The sequence below is a fragment of the Pristis pectinata genome, chromosome 1, assembly GCF_009764475.1.
Source record: "Pristis pectinata isolate sPriPec2 chromosome 1, sPriPec2.1.pri, whole genome shotgun sequence".
In the NCBI taxonomy this organism is placed as follows: domain Eukaryota; kingdom Metazoa; phylum Chordata; class Chondrichthyes; order Rhinopristiformes; family Pristidae; genus Pristis; species Pristis pectinata.
In genome coordinates, this window is record NC_067405.1 from 116,093,195 (window position 1) to 116,110,062 (window position 16,868).

The 16,868-nt window shown below is 40.4% G+C and overlaps 1 protein-coding gene across 1 annotated transcript in view; it reads left to right on the forward strand.

The window, feature by feature from the left end:
- The first annotated feature begins 86 nt into the window (after positions 1 to 86).
- pygl (phosphorylase, glycogen, liver) overlaps positions 87 to 16,868 on the forward strand; it is a 71,001-nt gene continuing 54,219 nt past the window's right edge. The window contains exons 1-6 of the mRNA XM_052038326.1: positions 87 to 112; positions 1,841 to 2,060; positions 3,859 to 3,960; positions 5,921 to 5,999; positions 6,567 to 6,670; positions 14,117 to 14,248. Coding sequence (XP_051894286.1) covers positions 87 to 112; positions 1,841 to 2,060; positions 3,859 to 3,960; positions 5,921 to 5,999; positions 6,567 to 6,670; positions 14,117 to 14,248 — 663 coding nt within the window. The remainder of the gene's footprint in view (positions 113 to 1,840; positions 2,061 to 3,858; positions 3,961 to 5,920; positions 6,000 to 6,566; positions 6,671 to 14,116; positions 14,249 to 16,868) is intronic.

Here is a 16,868-nt window from a genome sequence, read left to right on the forward strand (position 1 = left end):
GTATCAACCTCACTGTTTGCCACTCCTCCCAATTTAGTACCACAAACCAACTTTGAAATGTTGCTCTGTTCTCCAATATCCAAGATATGGGCCATCCCCATATAACAAACAGGTTTTTTTTACAAATGCCCTTAAATCGATTTTGTCCATAAGTCAGAAAATTTTAAATTTTTAAATTTTTAAAATTTTTAAAAATTTTTTTTAAAAATTTTATTTACAGCGTGGTAACAAGCCCAACGAGTCCGCTCCGCCCATTTTAAACCCAAATTAACCTACCCATACGTCTTTGCAATGTGGGAGGAAACCGGAGCACCCAGAGGAAACCCACGCAGACACAGGAGAACGTACAAGCTCCTTACAGACAGCAACGGGAATCGAACCCCGATTGCTGGCGCTGTAATATCACTCGATACTACAACCATACCTCCACAGTAGTGCAATGAATGGCATCAAAGCAACCATAGCCTCCTTTCTGGAAGATGGTCATGGTGACAGCTTCTAAGAGATTGCTGTCCTTCAGGATGAACAGTTTGCTTCCCCGACTTGGGCAATGAGGCAATGCCAAGGTCTTGTTATCTTTAAATTGGGAAATAGCCTGGATAAATTGCTGCAGGATGGAATATGCTCACACCAAGATGAGAGCCGTGATGGAGGAGGTCTTTGAAGTGTTCCTCTGGCATGCATCGTGCCTCTTTGTCCATGATGAGCTCACCTGTTCCTGTCTTTCAGTGGGATTGGACCTTGGATTGGGGCAATAGATGTACAGCACTGGTGTTTGACAGCTGTTAGCAGATTGCTTACCCTCCTGCACCCTTTCCATTCACTATTTTTTCTTTAGGTCCTGGGTTTACAGCTGGGCACCTTCTTTCAAGTGCTTGCAAAGCTTTTTCTGTTCTGTTGAGGAAAGGTGGCACTTCCAATCCAGGGACATCTTACTTTTGTGGTTAGTTAGCTCCTCGGTCTCCATAATGGTGGGATGCCAATTAAGCAGGCTTTGTCTTGACTAGAGTGAAGCTTCTTGAACGTTGTTGGAGCTGCACTCATCCCAGCTGGTGGAGAGTAACCCTTCAAATTCCTGACTTGCACCCTGTAGCTAGCAAGTCAAATGCCACAGCATACCCAGCCTGGTTTATATACCTGGTCCAGTTGAGTCTCTGGTTAATGGTAACCTCTGGACTGTTGATAGTGGGGAGCTCACTGTTGGTAATACCACTGAAATATCAAGTATAGGTGGTTAGACTCTCTTGTCAGAGATGGTCATTGCTGGACACTTCTGTGGGGCAAATGACACTTGATGCTTTTCAGCCCGTGCCTGAATGTTACCTCGGTATTGCAGGCATGGTAGACTACTTCAATTGCCCAGGAGTTGTGAATGTAATTGAACATGATGCAATCAAAAATATCCCCTCTTCTCATCTCATGGTAGAAGGGGGTCTGACCTATGGGCAGGACCTGGGATTGAACTGATTGGGAGGGGCCAGGGGGGAATTGACCTGCTTCGAAGGGGCAGGGGGGATTGACCTGATTAGGCGGGGCCGGGGGGCACACCTGATTGGGCGGGGCTGGAGGGGGAAGCGACCTGATTGGGCGCGGCAGAGGGGGAACTGACCTGATTGGAAGGGGCGAGGGAGATTGACCTGATTGGGTGTGGCCGGGGGGGGGGGGTGGGAAACTGACCTGATTGGGCGGGGCCGCGGGGGAGACTGACCCGATTGGGCGGGGCCGGGGGAAGGTCGCTGTGTGGCGGCAGTTTGAAGTAAACGGCCCAACGGAAAACGCTCGCGTTGTGGATCGGCGGCGGCGGCGGCGGCGGCGGCGGCAGGGAGATGGCAGCGACCAGCGAGAGAAAGAAGCAGATCACCGTCAGCGGCATCGCCTCCTTGGAGAACGTGTCGGGTTTAAAACTGGGATTCAATCGGCACCTGCACTTCACGCTGGTGAAGGACCGTAACGTGGCCAACACGAGAGACTATTACTTGGCGCTGGCCCACATCGTCCGTGACCACCTTGTGGGGCGCTGGATCCGCACCCAGCAGTACTATTACGAGAAGAACCCCAAGGTAAAAAGGACCCTGAGCCACACAGAGCGCCTTCACACCCAACCCCACTGCAAGCGGCACTGAAAGTTGACCCTAAGGGGCCGCTCACACCCAGAGCACCTTAAGGTGTTGTCCACAGCAGGCGCTCTTCCACTTTTTAAATAAGTTGGCAGCAGAATGGGGTTCCAAGTTGCAAGAGTATCGGTGACCGCCGCGTCCGTCCACGGTGTGGTAGGCAGCGCCTCAGCCCGGGTGAACAGGACTGCGTGCAAACAGTTGTCATTTTCAGGAAGAGGGCTCCCCAGAATCACAGAGGAAGACGGGTGGAGGGAGGGAGGGAGTCATATAAGCCAGCTTCCAGTGGAAAGGAGGAAGGTAGGGGAGGTAGATCATGTGAAAATTGGGGGGGGGGGGGTACACTTTTCAGCTCCCTGAGCCTGCTCTGTTCAACAAGTTCTTGGCCAGTTTTCTGCCTCAACAACTTTATTCCTGGTATACCACCAAATTACTGATTCCAAGACAGTGAGAGGTAAAGACAGAGTCCAAGGAGGGGAGGCTGGTGTCCGTGATGCGCTGGGCTGTGTCCACGACTCTACGTACAGCATGAAATCTAAATAGCTTTGAATTACTATTTGGGAGAGTTTTTAAGTTGGATTGTAAATAACTAACCCTGCCTGCTTGTGTTTGGATAGCCATCATGTTGTGTTAAGTAAAACAAATAGCCCTGTTTGAAAGTTCATTTCTTGTTACTTAAATCTATAAAACTACAAAGATAACATTTCTATTTTTAGTATGGGAGATCTATATTTTTGACATATGGAAAACCAAATAATGATAAAGGACAGCCAACAATGTTGATTGAGTTCTTAAAATGAAGGCAGTCCATTTAATATGATATTGATGAAGTGCAACCTAATAAAGATATTAGAAAAATTGAGTCCCATAGGATTAAAGTTGCAACTTGGATACAAAATTGCCCTTGTATCAGCCTGGAGGGAAGTATATAATAATATCTGCTTGGAAATAATATAAAGAAATGTGGAGCAGTGTGCTTTGTAAACCATACTGAGGAGAGTCAGATAAATTATATAATTTTAAATAAGGTCCACAGATGGAGGGATTACAGAACATCACAAATCCATCTTTGTAGGTGGCAGAAGAAAGTGGTAATTTTTTTTCAATAAAAATGGGATCTTGACCTTAACCAGTAGGGACAGAGGATACAAAAGCAAGGAAGCTATGGTGGACCTTTATAAATCACTAGCATAGCATTCAGCTGAGGTATGGGTTTGGAAACCATGCTTTAGATAGGGGAAGGAAATTTACTGGAATGGTACCAGTGATGGGGACTGAAGTTCTATGGAGAGATCAGAGATGATGAGATCATTTTTCCCTGATCAGAGAAAAATAGTATGAATTTAATGGAGCTGATCAAAGTTATGAGGGATTTTGATAAAGGAGAAAAATTATTTTCATTGACTGAAAGATTTATAACCAATGTCCAAAAAATCCACAGGATTTTTGTTTACTCAGAGGAGCACACCACCTGAGAGGCTGATGAAACCAGATACCAACAACCAAGCTTAAATTGGATATATTCTTGAAAAAGGACAATCTTTCAGGGCTATGGCAAAGAATAGAGCATGGAACTTACTGGATACTGTTTCAAAGGGTCAACAGAGGTACAATGGGCTTTACTGTTTGATTCCATGAGTAAGCTTGCAGATACAGCATGACAGATATGGTAAATGAAGTTCTCAATTAGTATTGCTGTGTAATTTGCATTTGCACATGACAAATGACTGAATGTATTTTTCAGCGGATTTACTATGTGTCTCTGGAGTTCTACATGGGTCGCACCTTGCAGAATACGATGATTAATTTGGGTCTAGAAAGTTCATGTGATGAAGCTATGTACCAGGTTAGTAAAAGATTTTGTTTTAAAGAAAGAATTTTATGAAATGTTATATTATTTGCTGCCTTTTCAAGCACTATTGCTTTTGTACTACCTCAGTTGGACACATTCAGTTTGAATCATTGCAGCATGGGTTTGGCTGCCAAGTGTTGTGTCAGGTGTTAAGACAGATATCACTGACAACTGACAGAAAGTGTATTTAGCTTTATTCAAATTCTTAATTGTAAAGGCAACCCTCAAGCACTCACACCTTGCTCAGTACACCAGCCATCAAAACACAAGATGATCAGTCTTAGTCAGATTTAAGGCTACCCTTTGTTCTCGAGTATTGGTCCAAGGGTTGCTTTGTGATCTTAGGTTCCTCTGCTGTTCCAGGCTAAGTAAGGAGTCAAATCCTCATTTCCCTCCTGTTCCTTCTGTTTTCCTCCAATCAGAGGGTAGTACATTGATAGTTCAGTCCAAGTCCAACCCATTTCATCCAGCTTCATCCTTTTGCAGTTGGACTATTGGTTGTTCCAAGTACCACCTCCATTTTAACTTCAGTTATGTAGCATTGTAGTTATTGCTAGTAGGTTAAATAGGTACAAAGGAGCATGGACTCTCTCACTACCACACCAGAACCAAAACTGGAATTCTCACCCACAACCTTCCTACCTCTCTTTCCTCCAATAAATTGCTCCTTAAAACCAAGCTTTTTAATCAAGCCTTTGATTACGTATACTAATATCTTATGACTGAGAAACTTTTTTTTATTTTGCCTGTTAATAATTCTACAAAGCATTTGGGACCTTTTTACTGCATTAAAGGCATTGTATAAATGAAAACTAGCATTAACTTTGTCCTTTATCTCAGTTCTTTGTTTTTTAAAGGCTATTGGAGTTTTTGCAGTCATCTTAGAAATATACTGTAATAAAGTAAGAAACCTCAAATTATATTTAGCTGTTTTTCTGATACAAGAAAAGATGAGCATGCAAGAATTATTGTACACTTGTTTTAAGACTTGGATAGGGTGCTTCACTTAATTTTGTGGTAATTACACAATAAATTGTGTTTTGTTTGGAACAATCATTTATATATGAACTAAGCTGAATTTGATATTAGATTTGTATTTCCATATTTTCTTGCAACATGCCAGCTTACGGCAGAGCGTATACACACCCCATCGATTTGCCCTGCAATCTATTCTCTCCACTTTCCCTCCCAGATTCTACCCCTCACCTACACACACGGAACAATTTACTGAGGCCAATTAACACCTTTGGGATTTGGGAGGAAACTGGAGTATCTGGGGGAAACCTACATGCTCACAGGGAGAATGTACGGACTTCATGCAGCCAGCACGAGAGATCAGGATTGAACCCAGGTTACTGGCGCTGTGAGACAGCAGCTCTACCAGTTTGTCATTACGCTGCCCCTATTATGGACTCAGTTGATACTTTCAGGGGCAATTTTGGATATGCCCAGCAATTGCACAGCAAACTCTGTGAGTGGAACTAACAGGGAGAAAGGGGAAAAAATCCAGGTGAAATTGATATGTTACAAAAACACTGCTGATTACAGTTTCATGAATGATTTATAACCCACGTCCTATTAGCACGCTGGGGTAGTGGCAGAAATGAAGTCCATGTTGGCAGTGATGCACTTGTCTTTGAGTTGGAGGGAAATTGACAACTGTACAGTTTTGCTTCTTGTAAGCAAAAGAACTGAAGAAATATCATGCTAGTTTTGAAATGGTTATTCTGATTGTTTTATTATTTATATAGATAACCAGATTTCTTTTAATGGTTTTAAATTTTAAAAGCTTGCCTAAATTGCACAGTTATGTAAGATTGTGCCTTGGATCTTAGATGAAACTGGTAAGGCAGTAACACTAAATCATTTGAAGTCTGTTTTATGTTGAAATGGATATAGAGAATCGACTCCTTGAATCTGTGTCTGATGCCATTGCATTCTTTGTTTGCTATAGATGGGTTTAGATATTGAGGAACTGGAGGAAATTGAAAATGATGCTGGTCTTGGCAATGGTGGCTTAGGAAGGCTTGCAGGTAATTTTATTCTCCTACTTTTCTGCCTTCCACACATCCCTAAAACAGAAATTTTGTAACTCCATTTGCTTTTCTCTGTGAAATATTGGTGCTCCTTCAATAGGAGGCTTCTCTGGAGGGGATATTTTTATGGAAAATTTTACTCTTGGTTCTCAGAAAGATATTTCACGTGGGACAACTGTATTTGTTGTCATTTCACAAATTTGCCCTGTTAAGTCCTGTTAAGTTAAATTCAGAATACAGGTCTCTGTCTTTACAAAACTCCAAATTTTAAGGGTATTATGAAAACTGACATTTGATTCATTGTATCATTTAGTTGATTCTGTAGAAATATCCCACCAGCATGGATTATGGAATTTGCAGCGTTGTTTATTAATTTAGGATCACTTCCATTTTATTCAAGTGTATAGTCTCATTAGTAGAATTGATGTTAGTATATTAATAAGCTAAGTAAAAATTTTATTTTGTTGTGATGTGTAGTTCCGGTAAGTGGGCTTTCACCTGTGGATTTTTGCTACAATTTTGTTTCCATTTTTAAATTTTATTTCTCTTGCATGTTTCTCATAGCCTGTTTCCTTGATTCCATGGCAACGCTGGGCCTGGCTGCATATGGGTATGGCATAAGATATGAATATGGCATTTTTAATCAGAAGATCAAAGATGGGTGGCAGGTATGGTTTTTGAATTAATTAATTACCTTAATTTCTCTCTGTCTTTGTTTCAATTCAGTTTTTCTTTCTAACTACTATTTTTTCATTAATATTGCAGTTGAAACATTTTTGCAATCATAGACTGGAAATATTCACACCCTATTGCCATCAGCAGAACTCCATATACAGAAAATTATAGGTGCATTCCATTTATTTAATTCAATGGATGAAACTTTGCACATGTATTTTGTTTGAACATGAAATGCCCCCAGATTGTATTACATAGCATAGCAATGTATTTACAGATCTTCAGAATCCATTTGTAAAATACCTTCTGCATGATAAGTCCTCTATTCCGTAAACATAAAGTCACCCAAAATTCTGTTACCTGCATTTTAATGCACATCAAATTTTATTCAGCATCACTCCTGTGCTTGCTAATCAGTTTTGCCTTATGGTTAAGCAAAGTCTAGACTTTAACATTTGTGTAATCAACTGCCTCCTTGGGTTTGCTGCTAGTTCTTTTAACCCCTATAAACCCAACTAACCCTTCTAAATATATTAACTTCCATATCTAACTGCTTGATTGTCACCTTTTAATCGCTTGAAAGGAAGGTAGATGAAGTTAGAATTCTACAGCACAGAAATAGACTCTTTGATCCACCACATCCATGAACATCATGTACTTGTTCCCTCTACTAAGTCCGTTTACCAGTCTCGGTCTGTAGCCTACGATGCCTTGGCAATTCAAGCACGATGGTGCACGTCTAAAAACATAGATGGGGACTATGATAGATTGAGAGAATTGATTTTAGCGGAAGACTTTAAAAAGTGTGTCCCAGTTGAAATAACAACATATCTAAATGAGAAGGAGGTGGAAACTTTGCAAGAAACTGCTAGGTTGGCAGATGAGTATGCTTTAACCCATAAATCCAAATGGGGACAAACTAAGGCCTTTCAAAAGAGTTATAAGGACAATCCAGGTAAACCGGAGATTAAATTGGGAAGTAATCAAAAGGGGAAGGATGATCGGAAGCCAGTGCTGGAGAAACCTGCTGAGCGTACTTGTTATTACTGTAAGAAACCTGGTCATGTGATAGGTAATTGCTCCCTCTTGAAGAAAAAGAAAGAAAAGGAGGCCGTGCCAAATATTTGTTTAAGTAGTTAAACCTAAAAATCAGAAGGGCTTTGGATATGTTGTTAAAGATAAGTCCTTGCCAGAGGTAAATGCTGAAATGTTGGATGAGGTTAGGGAGGAATTCCATTCTTTTGTATCAGAGGGTTTTGTCTCACTGAATGTTGGGTCACCCCAAGTGCCAGTGAAAATCCTTAGAGATACTGGAGCTTCCCAATCCATTTTGTTGGACAGTGTTTTAAATTTTGGTGAAGAAACTGATACTGGTGAGGTAAATCTAGTGCGAGGCGTTACAGGTGACACTGTGTCTATACCTTTGCACAAGGTAATTTTAAAGTCAGAGTTAATAGAAGGACCTGTTAAGATAGGGATACGACCTAGTTTACCAGTGGAAGGAATTTCTTTGTTATTAGGGAATGACCTTGCAGGTGGAAAAATTGTCCCTGTAGTACAGTTAACAACCAAACCAATTATTGATGAGTCCAAGAACGATTCAGATGTTTATCCATCCTGTGCAGTGACTCAAGCTAGAGCTAAAGAATTAGCCAAGGCCCATAATCCTGTGCAGCCTGATTTTGTTCCCTGTGACAGCCTTAAACAGGATGCAAGTTATGATGACTTGTCCGAGACTTTTCTATCTTCACTGGAGGATCAAAATCCTTGTATTGGGCCTGAATATAAAGATTTGTCTCTATCCAGGAAAGAATTTATAGTGGAGCAGACTAAAGATCCTGAGCTTACTGAATTGAGAGAAAAAGCACTCTCAAGTGATGAGATTGAGAAGGTGCAAACTGGATATTATTTCAGAAATGGAGTGTTAATGAGGAAATGGAGACCTCCTGATGTTCCTGCCAGTGAGGAATGGTAAGTTATTCACCAGGTTGTGGTTCCTAAAGTTTATAGGACTGAGATTTTAAACCTTGCCCATAGTATGCCTTCAGGTGGTCATTTTGGTGTGAATAAAACTGTAAGAAAGATTTTGAAACAATTCTTTTGGCCTGGTTTGAGGAAGGATGTGGTGATGTTTTGTAGAACTTGTCACACATGTCAGATGGTAGGTAAACCTAACCAAAGTCCCCCTGTGGCTCCTTTACAGCCTATTCCTGCCTTTGGTGAACCCTTTTCGAAAGTGATTGTGGACTGTGTTGGCCCATTGCCAAAGTCTAGAGCTGGGAATCAGTATTTGTTAACCATCGTGTGTAGCTTCTAGATTTCCAGAGGCAATACCACTCAGAAATATTAAGGCCAAGATTGTGGCAAAGGCTCTTTTAAAATTTTTCACTTTGGTTGGTCTGCCGAAAGAAATCCAGTCTGACCAGGGAAGTAATGTTATGCTTGGGTTATTTTGACAATTAGTCTATGAGCTGGGAGCAAAGCAGATTGTATCATCTGCATATCATCCAGAATCTCAGGGAGCCCTGGAGAGATTTCATTCTACTCGCAAAAATATGCTGAAGACTTTTTGTTTTGAAAACACAAAGGATTGGGATGAAGGAATTCATTTGCTTTTGTTTGCAGTAAGGGAGTCAGTGCAGGAATCCTTAGGGTTCAGTCCTTTTAAACTTGTGTTTGGAAATCAGGTTAGACGACCAATAGAATTGCTAAGGGAACAATGGGTTAATGAGGAGATGCATTTGAATTTATTGGACTATGTTCAGAAATTTGAAAATCGGCTGCAGAGAGTTTGCCAGTTAGTGAGAGAGAATTTAAAAACAAGCCAAACGAAAATGAAAACATATTTTGATAAACATGCTCACTCAAGGACGTTTAAGGTGGGAGATGAAGTGTTAGTGTTTTTCCCTATTTAAAACAACCCTCTGGAAGTCCTGTTTCATGGGCCATATGTAATTGAGTCTAAGATTAATGATTTAAATTATGTGATCAAGACACTTGATCGACGAAAGCAAAAACAACTCTGTCATGTAAACATGCTTAAACCTTATTACGAGAGTTAATTTTGATTTAGCTGTGGCAATGGCTGATAATGTGGCTTGTTGACCTGAGGATATCTAAAGTTGAGACTGGGGAAGATCAGTTTAGACCAAACATTGTATTACCGAAGCTGAGAAACAAAAATATTCTCGAGAACATTGAAACAAAGTTGGAACATTTACAACTTTCTTTCTTTCTTTTTTCAATCTTTGTATTGAATTTCAAATTAATATACATAATATTAGTGATTATACATATGGTGCGAAGAGATCTGGATAACAATAATAACAGTTAATATATACACTCACAGGGAGTAAAATATATAATCTGGACCTCCCAATCTCTTACTAAGTGAGCATGATACAAAAAAAAAATTTGAAAGGAAATTTCTTTATATGAAAAGAGAACCCCCAAATCAAAATAATAATAAACAAAGGCAAACCAAAAACTTCAAAATAAAACTGGACTGCTATTTCTTCGGTTTTTAAAAAAAAATTATGATGTCGTTAGCTCCGCTCCTCTATATTCAAAGGTTATTGAAAGGGATTCAAAAAAGTTCTGGTTATATCATATGGAAACACTGAATAAATGAACTCCAAACTTCCTCAAATTTAAGCGAAGGATCAACAGTACCACTCCTAATTTTTTCTAAGTTTAAACATGGTATAGTTTGAGAAAACCATTGAAATGTGTTAGGAGGTATAGGATCCTTCCATTTAAATAGAATGGATCTCTTGGCCATTAATGTAACAAAAGCAATCATATGACGAGCAGAAGCAGATAAATGGCCAGAATCCATCATTGGTAACCCAAAAATTGCAGTAATAGGATGGAGTTGTAAATCAATATTCAATACAGTTGAAATAATATTAAAAATGTCTTTCCAATATTTTTCCAAAAGAGAGCAGGACCAAGGAACATTTACAGCTTTCACAAAAACAACAGATGAAGCAGTTAATTTTAAAATTTCAAAATTTGTTTCCGGATGTTCCAAAGAGAATGTCAATAACTAATCATGATGTTGACGATAGGGATGCAAAGCCAATCAAACAACACCCATATCGAATGAATGTAGAAAAGAGTAAACTTGTTGACCAAAAGGTTGAATATACGTTAGAGAATGATATTATTAGACAATCCACTTCAGCTTGGAGTTCACCCTATGTTATTGTGCCTAAACCAGATGGGAGTGTTAGGTTTTGCACCGCTTATAGAAAAGCGAATGCTGTAACCCTACCCTTAGGGTGGATGATTGCATAGACAGAGTGGGGAAGGCTAAATTTCTTACAAAGATTGACCTATTAAAAGGGTACTGGTGTGTCCCATTGACAGATAGAGGAAGAGAAATTTCTGCCTTTGTAAACCCTTCTGGATTGTATGAATACAATGTTTTGCCATTTGGAATGAAAAATGTTCCAGCAACATTTCAAAGAATGATTAGTTCTGTAATTCAAGGGTTAAAACATACAGATTCCAGTGATGAAGCTGCAGGAGCTGTGTTGTTACAGAAGGGTGACTGTGATGATATTGACCATCCTGTAGCTTATTTTTCAAAGAAATTTAATGAGCATCAAAGGAATTATTCCACCATAGAGAAAGAATTACTGTTGCTTGTTTTAGCTTTGCAGCAGTTTAACGTGTATGTTTGCACTGCTCAGAAACCACTTACTGTGTATACAGATCATAACCCATTGGTGTTTCTGAGCAGAGTGAAAAACAGGAACAGAAGGCTGTTAAACTGGAGTTTGATTTTACAAGAGTATGATCTCGTGATAACTCACATTAAAGGCAATGATAACGTAATTGCTGATAGGCTTTCCCGATGTTAAATGGAAAAATGCATCTTTATTAATGTGATTTTTCTGTAATTGCGTAGAATAGTAATTATAACGCATTGCTTAACTAATATTATGCACAGTTAAAATATTCTGCTCTTGCAGATCAAAATTTTTTTTAGGGGGGAGGTGTTACGAGCCAGGTTGCTATTTGGTGCATATCCCTTTAAGGCACCTGGACAGTAGATTACTAGTGTGTGTGTGGTGTCATCAAGATAGCAAGATAACAACATGCTGATGGTTTTGCTCAGTGAGTTGAGGAGAGAGAGAGAGAGAGACAGACACTGACTGCTGGTCTCCGTAACAATGGATGAAGAACAATAGCTGTGTCTGTCACTACGATCCATATATGGATTTTTGGAGCAAACAAGTGGAGTTCACTTTGTTGTTAAACTGTAGTGGAAAACAGGTATTTGTGTAGGCAGCCACTTATCGAATGCCTTCAGGGTAGCAGATACTTCGGAACAAAGCAAAGGAGATCATCAGTGATTGAGGTGTCGTGTGGGTTCCATCGTGGAACATGTGGATTTCATAATTTCTCTCTACATTCTCTCTACATTTTCTCTTCAGTCAACAGTGGTTTTGCAAAAGCCTTTGCTCATGTTTCACCTTATGACTTGCTGAACTGAACTTTGAGAACTATTCCTAGACTTGGGGTTTGGGAATTTGCCACAAAGCAATCATCCAGATGCTGCTTAAATGTTGTGAGATGACCTGCCTCCACTGCCGCCTTTGGCAGTGCATTCCAGATTGCAGCTACCCTCTGGGTGAAAAATTCTTCCTCCGATCACCTCCAAACCTCTTAACTCCTCATCTCAAACCTATGCCCTATGGTTTTAGATACCTCATGGGAAAATGTTTCTTACTATCTATCCTATCTGTGCCTATCATAATTTTGTGTACCTCTATCAGATTTCTCCCCCCACCCCACCCCACCCCCTCGCCCTCCAGGCCTCCTCTGCTCCAAGGAAAACAACCCCAGCCTATTCAGTCTCTCCTCATCACTGAAACATTCCTTCCCATCCTTCCCATGCAGCATCTTGGTGAATCTCCTCTGCAGCCTCTCCAGTGCAATCATATCCTTCCTTTAGGTGGTGACCAGAACTGCACACAATCTTCCAGCTATCACCTAACCAATGCTTTATAAATTTGTACCAAGATCTCTCTATTCTTGTACTCTAAGCCCCAGCTAATGAAGGCAAGCATACCTTATGCCTTCTTCACCACTATTTGTTTGTGCTGCCGCCTTCAGGGATTCTTGGGCTAGTACACCAAGGTCTCTGTTTCTCAAACTCCCTAGGACCCTACCCTTATTAAACATCCCCAGAATGCATGATATCACAATTAAGATTCCACATGCCACTGCCTTGCCCAGTTTACCAGTGGAAGAATGGTCATGGATGAAGCAGCTGAAGATTGCTGAACCTGAGTTACGACCCAGTGGGACTCGTCTATTGATGTCTTGAAACTAAGATGATTATTTTCCAACGATTCCATAAATAATGAAACATAGATAATAACCCTTAAATAATTGACATCGAACAATCGTAACCAATGTCATCTGACCAGAAGAGTGGGTGCTCTCCTTCTCTGATATATTGTTATTGCCGTTTGCATTGAAAAGAGCTTCCTATTCTTCCTTCAGGAAGGACAAGTAGAGACTAGTTCGAAAGACTACTGTCTTCCTAAAACTATAACAGGCCCTCGACACAAGCAAAAATTCAAACACCCCCATCGTTTAAGAAGTCAAATAATAGTGGTCAAATCTGAGATGCGATACTACTATTTGCAATATAAGGTACAATTACATTACCATGCTCATCATTGCAAAAGTAGTTTAACAAAGGTGTGTCCCACACAGAAGGAAAATTATTCTTCTACTTTTTTAACAGGAAGTTTGGTGCATCTGTCTTGGAGGTGTCGTAAAAGTCGACCTGCGCTCTGTAATAAGTGAGACAACAGCAGAACCAAAGAACTTACGATCAATACTTCATTAGTTTAATGCTAGCAGGAATGGGGGTACATGGAGGAGCAAACAATCAGTGCTGCTCTTCCCTGCACGTGACCCGACTCAAGGAATACAGGGTGCTAACAAACTTAAATACATTGTTCTCCAGTGGGTGTCCACCTACTGCACAGGCATACCCATATTTGGGTATGCTTGACCAGCTCACGCTACCATTGGTCCCAGACAGGTTAACATACCTTTCACAGACAGTCACAAACAACCCTGTTCTTGTGGTCTTGAAGTTTTCATAGCTCAGTATCTCCTTATCACACCAAGCAGAGACTATATGAGCAGGTGGCTCAAGATGTTACCAGGGGAGAGAGAGAGTAACCCTTTGTTCACCAGAGCTCCCTTCCCATTGTCTTCTACAGTGTAGGGGTAAGGTGGCAGCAATTGGAAGTTGCATACATTTAATTTACCATCGTGTAGAATCTGACAGAATTGAATTGTTAGTGATGGTATAATAAATACTCAATTTAAAAGTAAGTTTAGATGCAAAGTGATTATTTACCTAAGGATAAACTAATAAAAGTGAGCTTTGTATTACATGATAATAGGTGGAGGTAGCTGATGATTGGCTGCGACTTGGCAACCCTTGGGAAAAGGCTCGGCCTGAATATGTAATACCAGTTTATTTCTATGGTTACGTACAACATACCAAAGATGGTGCCAAGTGGAATGACGCAGAGGTATGTTATTGTTTCCTTGCAATGGTTGTTAGGTATTTTTTGAATTGAGATTTTATAATCTGAAATCAAAGAAATTAATCTATAAATCAAACATAAATGTATTTGCACGGAGCTATGTTCATTGTTGTTCTTTTATAACTTGGCATGTTAGTTAAATATTTAACAAAACAATAATCAAATATGGATGCTGAAAATCTGAAATAAAGGTGAGGAAATTTTTGAAAAACTCCACAGGGCTAGTGCAAGTGAATATTTCAGATCTAGAAAGCGTTTAAAAATGTTGTTGTACTGATAGTTAGTAGCATGAGAAACCACAAACTTCAAAGCATTCTTTTTTCCAATTAACTGGAGTTTTCTTAACTCACTAAACTTAGCTCGCATTTCTTAATTTCCTGACCAGTAGCAGGGATGGCCAAGTTCGGCTGACGTCCCCAGTTTTCTGGGTAGAGAATTCCTAAGATTCACACTTCTAAGAAGGAAGAAATCTCTCTTCATCTCACTCTTAAAGAGCATCCTTTTAACATGAGACTACGCCCTTTAATTCTAGATTCCCCCACAACTGTGTCATTCTTCTGCACCACCTCCTTTTATTACTGCATCTTTCCCTCAAAGTTAAGGATGACTTGCTTTCGCTCCGGTGCAAGAGGGTCTGAGGTGGTGATGAGTTCAGTGTGGGCCCTGCAGACTGTGAAATAGGTAAAATAGAAGATACGAAGTCTGGGAGGTGGTGTGCTCCTTCTGCCATTTATGCTGGCCTTCTTTGTGCTCCTGACACTTAGGCTTGAGCTTTATAGTGCCATCTCCAATATTCCTCCTCTATACCAAACAGTTTTGGATTCCAGTGAGTCAATGAGATGTTACACTTTTTCAAAGAGACTTTGAGAACATCCTTGTATCTTTTCCTCAATCCATCTGATAATGTCTTCCTGTTACTGAGCTCAGACTAGAGTATCTGATACAGGACTCTGCTCTCAGGCATGTGCCACGTCAGTTTAAGCTAACTGAATATAATTAGAGCTTTGTTATGCCAAATACGAGGCCCTAATCTTGTATGCCAAATGTGAGATTTTGCCAAATAGTGTTTATGCATATTTGGAGGCTGAGCTACAAGTCATTGTTAACTAATTCAGTGACGCAGATGAGAGAGTGGGCCTTATGTAAAATACCCATAAAACTAAGGTCCTAAACAATCTGCCCGCACTGCAAAACACTACATTCTGACAGGTTTACAGTGAGACCCTGGAAAACATGAACCACTTTCCTTGTTTCAAGAGCACTTATTGACGAAACTGGCATTGATGATGAAATTCACTGCCACTGTCAGCATAGACTGGCCACCTGAGGAGAAGAGTGTTCAGAGAATAAGACCTCAAGCCCAGCACAAATCTCATGGTTTCCCAGTCAACAGTAAAATCCAACATTCTTTATGCTTTGAGATGCCTGTTATAGGGAGTCTCCAAAGTGTTTTAACATTACTGAAGATTGTCCAGCTTTTAGTGCATGCCAGCAAGAATTATTTCATTTTCTGAGGAGGGGAATGAAGTTCAATATTGTGCAACCAAACATTATGGAATGTTCCTGCTTCTGACCTTATGATGGAAAGTAGGTCAGTGATGAAGGAACTGAAGATGTTGGGCCTAGGACACCATCCTGAGGAACTCCTGCAACAGTAGGCTGAGAGGATTGACCTTCAACAATCAAAATAAAGTTCTTTAAACAAGGTTTAACATCATCCAATGGATAATTTCCCCATTCCAATTGCCTTCAGATTTGCTCGCACTCCTTGATGTCGCATTTGATGAAACACCACCTTGTGTTGCCTTACATCTGGAATTCAGATTTTGATGTCAGTTCCCAAGACTGACCTCTACAAATACAAAGCACAAGGACAGCAGAGAATGGGATTAACACCACCTGTAAGTTCCCTTCAAGTCACTCACCATCCTGATTATAAAATACATAGCTCTTCCTTCATCACCACTGAGTCTAAATCCTAGAACTCCCAAATCAGCAATATTGTGGGAATACCTTCACCAGAGAGACTCAGTAGTTGATGAAAGCTCACCATCACCTCAAAGACATCCAGAGACATGCAGTGTGCTAGCGTTGCATTTATAAATAAAAAGAGAAGCTGTTTAATCCACATTTGGAGCAAGCTTTGAATGTTCTGAAGTCTAGTAATCTTGGTGAAATGCAAACTGAGCAGGTTATTGATGAATAAGTCATGTTTGATAGCATTGTTGATGATACCTTCCATCACTTTAAAGATTAAGGGTAGATTAATAGTGTTAATTACCACTGATGTTTTTAGATTGTGCTATATCTGAGCACTTTACCACATTGTTGGGTAGATATCTGTAAGGAGTTTGTACGTTCTCCCCATGTCTGCGTGGGTTTCCTCCGGGTGCTCCGGTTTCCTCCCACATTCCAAAGACGTACGGGTTAGGAAGTTGTGGATATGCTATGTTGGCGCTGGAAGCGTGGCAACACTTGCAGGCTGCCCCCAGAACACTCTACGCAAAAGATGCATTTCACTGTGTGTTTCAATGTACGTGTGACTAATAAAGATATCTTGTCTCTGGTGTCCAGCATCCACCACACCACAATGTGTACCCACTCC